At 35.9% G+C, this 10,216-nt stretch overlaps 1 protein-coding gene across 1 annotated transcript; it reads right to left on the bottom strand.

The window, feature by feature from the left end:
• Positions 1–209: 209 nt before the first annotated feature.
• On the bottom strand, positions 210–9,473 carry LOC133252160 (guanine nucleotide-binding protein G(I)/G(S)/G(O) subunit gamma-5-like). The gene is made up of 2 exons (XM_061424861.1): positions 9,410–9,473; positions 210–740 (listed from the first exon to the last, which is right to left on the bottom strand). The coding sequence occupies exons 1-2, from the start codon at positions 9,471–9,473 to the stop codon at positions 451–453; spliced, it is 354 nt and encodes a 117-aa protein (XP_061280845.1). The 3' UTR covers positions 210–450.
• Between the last annotated feature and the right edge of the window lie 743 nt (positions 9,474–10,216).

Raw genomic sequence — 10,216 nt, 5'->3', positions numbered from 1 at the left:
CTTTAACACTCTCTGAATACTAATTACTATTACTTTCAGATTTTTACAATACACAGTATATTTAACAGAATTTAACATATCTGGATAATTACTATTGTGCTAATAAATAAAAAGTTATTATTCCAAAAAAAACCACACTGTAGCTAGTTTTTTTTTTTAAGTATTTTCCAGTTATGAATTATCATATGACTAGAGAATATAGATTCTCATTTTTTTTATCCTAAGTATTTTATTGTATGTTGCCATCAGTGTATATAAAATAATTACCCTTGTGAAACAGAAAATTATGACTATTCAGAGAGGTAGACATTAAGGACTGACAAAAGTAGAAGTTTGTATAGTATGGCACGTTACAGAGAGGCTTTTGTACAGGCTTCAAATTTAGCTTTCCTTTGAATATTCACTGGTTTATGAAACGTGGTTTGCAAAACCTTGTCAAGATTCGTCTTACTACAAAAAGGAACAGACTTTCTGGGGCCTGAAGGGATTTGTACTTGAAGATACTCCAGTCAGCAGAGGGTCATGTTGAGCATTCTGCAGACAGAACTGTTTCAAATCTGCAGCTGCCTGGGAAACCTTCACCCGATCGAGCCCAGCCTCCAGCCGGAGCTGTTGAACCACTTTTTTCATAGCCGCGATGCTGGATGAACCAGACACGGCGCACTGGAAAGGATGGCAGATCTGCGGGCCGTCGGCAGCTATGCGGTGGGTCCGCTGGGCCAGTCCGCGGGGCTGGGGGTCTAGATTCTCATTTTTAAAGATGCTTTAATGTAAACATTGTATCCCCTAAATAGAGTTTGTATAAGTCTACCTTTATTATATAGAAATGCAAGTTAAAAAACAACAAGGTTTTATATTTGAAAAGACATCTAAAAATCTCCATTGAGTCATCTCTATTTGTCATCTCTATTTGTGTAATGGAATCGATGAACGATGAATTTCCTATGAAATATTATTATTGAAATATAAGTTATACTTGTCTAATTCTCACTTTTAATATATTCTACTGCTTTCAGATACTTAGAAAGGACTTAGATAATCAGTACCCACAATTCAAGTCACTCTCCCTATACGTACCCCTTCTCATGCTTTCATCTCTCCATCTTTCTGGTGTTTTCAACCATCTTGATACTTGATTTTTTTCTGTTTTCTCTAATTGTTTTTTTTTCTTATCCCCATAGGCCAGCATTCATTTCTCTTGGTTCAGTCATGCCTGCTTCCCTACTCAATTGTTGGCACTCAAGTGCTGAGTTTTAAGTGTGTCAATGATGCTTTTACTGAATTTGACAGAATCAAAGGTCAATGAGATGTACATATGGAAGAAATCCCTACAATTTATAATACTATACATTGTACTTCTAGCTTTTAAATAAGACCCAAACCATTTCTGTTTGGCAACAATACTGACTACTGTTTAAAAAAAATGATGTTATTTACTAGACATCTATTAAAAACTGGAATTTTTTTTACACAAGCATTCCTTCTCACTTGAAATGCCATAAATACAAAGAAATGTAATTAAAATATATAAAGACTGAGTTTTGATTTCACATTTTTTTGATAAGTAAACATTTTATATATTTAATTATTATCTATTATTATTATTTTTTTTTTACTTTACAATATTGTATTGGTTTTGCCGTACATAACACATAACAATAGGTAGGTCAGGTATTGCAATAACAGCAATAAAAATAAGGCTAGAAAATAAGTGGCTTAGAAGGTCTAAAAAATGACTTCAAAAATCTAAAAAGAGCCTATTGCTAACTATATAGAGAAGGTTGATAATACAGGTGAAAAGAGTAAAACTTATGAAAATGAGAACATCAGCAAAATGGTGAAGTACAAAGCTCCAGACTATTTTTACTAGAGAAATAAAGGAGAGACTGGTGGCAAAAACTTTATAGGACCCTTGATAATCAGTGAAATGATCTACAGAAAACAAATTAATATCCAGAAAAGAAAAAGGAACATTCAAAGTGGTATGACATTATGTGACATTTTTACTTGTAATTTTCTTACCCTCAACCCACTGGCTCAATGTAGTTTGGCAAAAGCAGTGCCTCATCCCAGTTCCATTCTGTCAGCCAGAAAGAGCAGAACAAATCAAACAAGCAACATTAGAAATTGTCCGGGTGTTGCCTGATTGGTCTCTATGTCAGCCAACTCAGAGATGAGATAGCTGAGGCAGCAGAGTTCAAATTTCAGGCGAGCAGGAACTGTGGGAAGCAGTGGTCATGGCTTGTGAAAACCACAAGGACACCGCAAGAACTCAGATACCCATGAGAACAGACTACTGATGGAAGAGCACAGTAGAACAGGTGAGGCACCAAAAGAAGCTAGGATAAGACGCTTAGGGAAGCAAGATGCTTAAAATCAGTCATGCACATGGGGCAGTTGAGGACAGAAAAAATCATAATCAAAAGATCAGGGGAAAAGAAAAACATGTCTTCAAATTGCCTGAGAAGACCTTAAGCTTTCATAACAAGCTGAATAGTGAAGAGCTTCTCTGATGAGAATAAGTCTGAAAACCAAAATAAGCCACTTTTTCAAAATTTTCAAGATCTGCTTTTGGCAAAATCTGCCGCAATGTCCACAAAATATTGCAATATGTACAAATAAATAGGAAAATATGGCCTATTCAAAGGAACAAAATAAATCACTGAAAACTGTTCCTGAAGAAACATAGGCATAGGATTTATTAGGGGAAAAAAAATTAAAACAATTGTGAATATGCTCAAAGTGGCAAAAGAAAACAAAGAACTTTGGGATATGAGAAAATTATGAAGGAAATAACAATATCAATACAGACAGATATTATCAAAACAGAATTTCTGGGGTTAAGAAATGCAATAATTGAGCTGAGACACTCATTACAAGTGTGCAACATGAGTCTCAAATAGGCAGAACACAGAATCAGCGAACATCATGAGGAATAAAAGAAAAAATAATAAAGAAAAGTGAGCATTAGGATCTTATAGGACACCATCAAGTGGATTAATATACATTAAGGAAGTCACAGAAGAAGAAAGGAAAGGAATTAGATTATTTAAAGAAACAATGGCCCAAAATTTCCAATTGAGAAAACATACAAAGTTCAAGAGTCTCAATAAACTCTGAAGAGGAGAAAACCTAAGAAATTCACACTGAGATATATTATAATCAAAATTTTGAAAGATAAAAAAAGAACCTTGAAGTCATCTAGAGAAAAGTGACTCATCACATACAAGGCATTCTTAAGCAGATTTATTAGTAGAAATTTAGCAAGCCAAAAGAAAGTGGTATGGTATTCAGGTATAGCTCATTTTATTGCACTTCACTTTATTATGCTTCACAGATACTGCTTATTTTTTTTTTCTTTTAATAAACTGAAGTTTGGGGCAAACATACATCAAGCAAGTCTATTGTCTTCATATTTCCAACATCAGTTTTTCACTTAATATCTTTGTCACATATTGGCAATTTTCACAATATATCCAACTTTCATATTATTCTTATATTTGTTGATTTATGATCAATGCTTTTTGATGTCACTATTATAATTGTTTAGGAGCACCATGAACCGTATAAAAGAGCAAATTTATAAAAGTGTGTGTTCTGACTGCTCTACTGACCAGCTATTCCCACATGGTCTCTCTCCTTGGCCTATCTATTGTCTGAGATGCAACAATATAAAAATTAGACCAAATAATCATACTTTACTTATCTCTAAGTGTTCAAGTGAAAGGGAGAGGGGCATGTCTTTCACTTTAAATAAAAAGCTAGAAATAATTAAGCTTAGTGAGAAAGCCATGCCTAAAACTAAGACAGGCCAAAAGCCAGGCCTCTTGTACAGTCAGCTAAGTTGTGAAAGCAAAGGAAATTCTCTTGAAGGAAATTAAAAATGCTACTCTGGAGAACATACAAATAAAAATGTGAAAGAGCCATACTGCTGACATGGAGAAAGTTTTAGTAGTCTAGATAGATGATCAAACCAGCCACAATATTCCCTTAAGCCAAAGCTCAAGAACATTGCTTAGAAAACATTTTGAATTGTGTCCTATGTTTAAATTATGTACCAAAATTGCTATGCCAAAGTCCTAATGTTCAGTACCTCGGAATGTCACCCTATTTGAAGACAAGGTCTCAAAAGAGGTAATTAAGCTAAAATGAGTTCATTTGGATAGACACTAATATAATATGACTTATATCCTGATAAGAAAATGAATTTTGGACACAGGCATGCACAGGGAGAAGACCACGGGAAGACACAGGGAGAAAACAGCGACCTATAAGCAAAGAAGAGGCTTCAGAGGAAATCAACTCTGTTGGCACTTTGATCTCAGATTTTAAGTCTCAAGAATTGTGAGAAAATATATTTCTGTGTTTAAATCACTTAGTCTGTGGTACTTTCTTATGGAAACCCTAGCAAATTAACACACTATGTCAAAAACAACAACAAAAGATAATTATTAAACAAAATATTGTGCAGGACGTGAAAGAGATGTGTTAGTCACTCAGAAGCGTAGACTGTGACCCCATGGTCTGTCTGTTAATGGTCTTCTGTTTATGGGATTCTCTGGGCAAAAATCCTGGAGTGGGTTGCCATGTCTTTCTCCAGGGGATCTTTTTGACCCAGGGATCAAACCCAGGTCTCCCACATTGCAGGAAAGTTCTTTACTGTCTGAGCTACCAGAGTTGAAGGAAAAGGATTTGAACTAACTCATATAGATGATGAGGAAGAATGAAGGGAACGGTGATTGTGGGCTGGAGGTAAAATGTACACTTCCTATAAGGAAGATAATAAACAATGAAATTTAAAAATTAATATTCAAGGTAATTTACTAGAGAAATGGCAATAAACAACAACAGAATCAGTGGAAAGAGCTGAAAATAATTGGTTCTATGGAGAGGGAATGGAGGGTAGGGTAGGATATTTTGTGGAATTATTAAATGCTGTAATCACATTGATGTATAACTTTGATACATATAAAACATAAAATATATAATCTATAATAGTTATTGAATTTTTTGCTACATGTTACAAATAAAAAGTTAACATCACAGAGCAACAGTTATTTCTCTTTTTTCACCCAGGTTGATAAAGGCAGATTCAGAATTTGAAATCAAAATGTAGAAGTCTCAATTCAATATTCATTTTCAAATGAAACCATATAACCTGGGCTTTCCAGACCCTTGAAAGTGGAAAGCTATTTCTAGTTCTACCATATATGAAAGGGTTGACAAGATTATGCCACAATTATTAGGCACTACTGAGATGGCTTCTGCTTCTACTACATGGATTTTAAGAAAGAGCCATTAATTTTCAATTAACAACCTTGAAGATTATCCAAGTCTTACGTTGGGCTTAACTGAAAGTTTCAATTCATTCCAAGGTAATTAATTTTAATCCAAACCCCAAAATAGAATGCATACCTTTAAATTTTAAGAGTAAATAACTGAACTTTTTGGAAAGCAAACTATTAATATTATCTTGCTAGACTGAAATGAGAATACTTGAGCTTGACATTACACTACTGCAGGGAGAGCTAAAGATTTTCATTTACTGCCCAAAATATGGTTTAGACCAAAGAGCAGCTTCACTTTACTCTTTGTGAATTGTAATATAAAAATATTAAACATTGACTGAAGTGATATTTGCATTTCTGTATATGGTTATGTGTATGTGAATGATGGGAAGAAATATACAAAAATACAGCTAATAAAGAGAGCTGTGCTAAAGTACTCCTGAATCTATACATCTTGTCTCTATTTTTAGGCCTTCATGGATCAGTCTAAAAAGGCAATAAATATTAGTAGTTGTCAGCAATCCTCAGATCCCAGGGAAATTTGACCTAAGTCAGGTTTACATTTCAGATCCCAACCACATATATTTCTGTTAGCACAACTATAAAAGTAGCAAAATGAGTCTGTAGTTTAACAATTCTGGAGTATTTTCACCTTTCTTTTTTCATTCTGCTAGAATTTTTCCTTTGTCTCCCGTATCTATGACAGCCAAATATTCATTTAATCTGTTAACATCTTCAGTGTACTGAAATGGGATTGTTTCCTAGTCATCAAAATAATTTAACTCATAATAATGGAGAATTTACTGTGAGCCAGGCTCTATGCCAGGTTCTGAGAAAACAATGTTAATTAATATAAACTCTATGTGCAAATCAGAGTCATGATGGACCACTGTACATGTGCTGTGAATATAGAGTCATAGTAATGGGGATAGTGGGAAGGTTCCAGGCAGGAAGGAAACTACTGATAAATTTAGAAGGCTGCAACATAATCTGGGAGGTTTAGGACTTCATCCTTCAACACTGCTGTTTTCAGTCATGAAACTATTTCACACTGGAGTCTCATGACACACACTTTTTGTGTGACAGGTGTTACAATTAATGTTCTCTCTCTCTTTTCAGTTTGGTAATTTAAAGCTGACTCATTGTCTTTCTTCTTATATCATTTATATCCAACTCTCTTTTGAGTAATAAAGAGCTGATATTTCAGTTGTTATATTGAAAACTGTAAATGGGAATACACAAGACGTACACCACATTATCTGCTGTATGCTAAATTTGCTGGCTTTCCCCACAACACCCTATTTATGATCTCTGTTCTTAGCAATCAGTCAGTTCAGTCACTCAGTTGTGTCTGACTCTGTTACCGTATGAACCGCAGCACGCCAGGCCTCCCTGTCCATCACCAACTCCCGGAGTCTATCCAAACTCATGTCCATTGAGTCAGTGATGCCATACAACCATCTCATCCTCTGTCATCCCCTTCTACTCTGCCCTCAATCTTTCCCAGCATCAGGGTCTTTTCAAATGAGTCAGCTCTTCACATCAGGTGGCCAAAGTATTGGAGTTTCAGCTTCAACATCAATTCCACCAATGAACACCCAGGACTGATCTCCTTTAGGATGGACTGGTTGAATCTCCGTGCAGTCCAAGGGACTCTCAAGAGTCTTCTCCAACACCACAGTTCAAAAGCATCAATTCTTCAGTGCTCAGCTTTCTTTATAGTCCAACTCTCACATCCATACATGACCACTGGAAAAACCATAGCCTTGACTAGATGGACCTTTGTTGACAAAGTAATGTCTCTGCTTTTTGATATGCTGTCTAGGTTGGTCATAACTTTCTTGCCAAGTAGCAAGCGTCTTAATTTCATGGCTGCAATCACCATCTGCAGTGATTTTGGAGCCCAGAAAAATAAAGTCAGCCACTGTTTCCACTGTTTCCCCATCTATTTGCCATGAAGTGATGGGACTGGATGCCATGATCTTCATTTTCTGAATGTTGAGCTTTAAGCCAACTTTTTCACTCTCCTTTAGCAATAAGTGCCTTCATTTCAGAGACCTGCCTCTTCCCCACTGCCATAGTTCTAGGAGTTTCTCATCACACTACTCACACTACTCCATCATGCTAGTCACAAGGGCACATATACTATTTCTAGTGAAGGCATTCCTCTGGGCATGGTGATTGGCACAGGAATGACTATAACCCAAATTAGAACAAATCTATTGTGTTCTGAAGCCAAGGATGCTTCACCATGGGAAGAGCCTGAGGAAGTGGCTCTGAGAGATACCCCTGGGATGATTGCCTGAGGAGAATAAAAGGGGAAAAATAGAGGGGGAGGGAGGGGGATAGAAAGATAGGGATGAAGAAAGACAGAGACAGAGAGATAAGAAGGAATGAGGATACAAAGGCAATATTATCATTAGAAAACCCCAAACACATTCTATTGCATCTTTGAACTATCCAGTTACGGTTGCTACTATATTTTTATTTTTTACACTTTATATAAATATGTGTGTTTTGGAGTGTGTAAGTATTTGTGTATGTGCTGAATAATATTTATATATTTGCATGTAGGGGGAAATTTTAGAATCAGTGATGTAGAACTAGGCAGAAAATATTCAAAGTATTTAAACAAGCAAGTGATTTGGATTTTTAGAAAAGTCATTTGGTAGTCATGAGAAATACAATCCAGCAAGTCTAAAGGCAAAAAATGTGAAAAAGAAAAAACAGTGGGGGAAATCATTTCTATAGTCCATGTGACACTGATTTTATCATATTATTCTTATTAGTTGTGGGAGTATTAAATATTATTACCAAAAGTTTATAATATGTAAACTATATGCTAAATTTCTTTATGTATTACTTAATTTAATGCTTATAACATCTCTGTAAATTACATTTTATTATTATTATTTTCATTTACCTGTTGATGTTTAGGAGATGAAGTAATGTGTTCAATTTTATGTGCATAAAGTGAAGTTGCTTAGTCGTGTCTGACTCCATGGACTGTAGCCTACCAGGCTTCTCTGTCCATGGGATTTTCCAGGCAAGAGTACTGGAGTGGGTTGCCATTTCCTTCTCCAGGGGATCTTTCTACCCAGGGATCGAACCCAGGTCTCCTGTATTGCGGGCCGATGCTTTTACCTTCTGAGCCACCAGGGAAGACCTGTATGTGCATCGTAGTTCATAAATTCATATTCATATACAAGTACACCTGGCATCTGAGACGGAAGCCATCATTCTTCATATTTCCCAGATTCTGAAGACTTGAACAATACAGTTGGAATTATGTTGAGAAGAGTCATGAATAATGGTTGATCCTTGACCAATGTGAGGGGTAATTCACATATCAATTATACTAGGCTCTCAATATCCACAGTTCCTCTGTATCCACAGATTCAACCAACCATGGACCATGTAATACTGTAGTATTTGCTACTGAAAAATATTCATGTATAAGTAGTCCTGGACAGTTTAACCTGCCTAGGTTAAGGGTCAACTGTATAGACCTGGTGGTACTTATAGGACTGACATGTGACTAAAGGGTTGAGAAAAAAATCAAAGTTTTGAATTAGCAAGTAAATATGATACCATCAAACAAGAGATACAGGGGCCTGAATCTTCCCAAAGAGAAATAGAGAGAAGAGAAGAAATATAGCAGATTCAGTCAAGAAGAGGTTTACTTACTGTGGTTAAAAAAACAAAAACAAAAAACACATTCTATGGATACATAAGAATATATTCTCTTGTCATCTTTAATCAGGTGTTAATTATACGATAGGACAAAGATAGTAAAGTATGGGTGTAATCTTTTCTTGTAACCTAGCGTTAAAGGATTCAGGCTTTATTCTTGCTGTTCTTTCACACTCATTACTACCCATCAGGTAGGTACCTGACACTGCCAAAGGATTATTTGGACTTTTGTTATGAAAATGTAGAGGAACGGGGGAATGTAGAAGGCTTATAATTATTAGAAGTATGAAAATAAATTTTTAGAAAGTTTTGGTATAAGGAATACAAAGTTTTGAGGTATAAATGAAGAAAAGTTTGTAACGTTGCATTGCAGTATTTATCTTCTTAATAATAATCAAATAAAGCAATTAAAGAATGTGAGAACTCACACATGGTTGCAGACCTTTCATCAAGGCCCTTTACAGTGATGCGCTGTGTTAGTCGCTTGGTCATGTCCAACTCTGCAACCATATGGACGGTAGTCTGGCAGGCTCCTCTGTCCATGGGGATTCTCTAAGCAAGAATACTGGAGTGGGTTGCCATGCCCTCCTCCAGGGGAATCTTCTTAACCCAGGGATGGAACCCAGGTCTCCTGCACTGCAGGCGGATTCTTTACCATCTGAGCCACCAGTAACTTTCAATAACTAGATCATCTGAATCAAGATTTCAACAGAACTGCAAAGAAATATCCCTTTACCCTCTACAGAAACTAAAATTATTTAAAGCAAGTTACAAATAAATGTAATTGCTATATGGTGAAGACACAATCAAACTATTTTTGATTGTCATAGAGTTTCAACAGAACTGGACAATAGGGTTTACATTCTCATGTCCAAGGATTGAATCAACACTATAATACCTGGGGCAAACCTGGAGATGGAGTTAGGGCGCTAACTTATGAACAGGTCACATAGAAGTATATAGGTTTCAAAATAAGTTTCTTAAACTGCCTGTATTTACAAATAAGACCCTTTTAATTCTATCTTGGGCCAAATGTTCATTCTTTCTTCTGCTTTTTCCTTCTGCCCACCTCCCTCCTATAAAGACTTCCCCAAACCTTTTATTCTGGACCATAAGTGAATCTGTCATTTTGTGGGAACATAAGCATAACTTTAACTGAAACAACCACCTCAAAATCGTTTCTTTAAAATATCCTCAAAAGGGCTATCTCTTGACTTTCAGAGTGAAGCTTTCCC

The sequence above is a fragment of the Bos javanicus genome, chromosome 7 (assembly GCF_032452875.1).
Source record: "Bos javanicus breed banteng chromosome 7, ARS-OSU_banteng_1.0, whole genome shotgun sequence".
In the NCBI taxonomy this organism is placed as follows: domain Eukaryota; kingdom Metazoa; phylum Chordata; class Mammalia; order Artiodactyla; family Bovidae; genus Bos; species Bos javanicus.
Note: the sequence above shows the minus strand (reverse complement) of the source record. Positions and strands in the feature narration are given on the sequence as shown.

Excerpts from the sequence above, each read along its gene's own strand:
- LOC133252160 (XM_061424861.1), bottom strand. The coding sequence starts at position 9,473 with ATGACCAAGCGACTAACACAGCGCATCACTGTAAAGGGCCTTGATGAA. Across the intron at positions 741-9,409 it reads TGAAAGGTCTGCAACCATGT|ACCCCCAGCCCCGCGGACTG; the intron begins GTGAGTTCTCAC and ends ATGAGAATCTAG.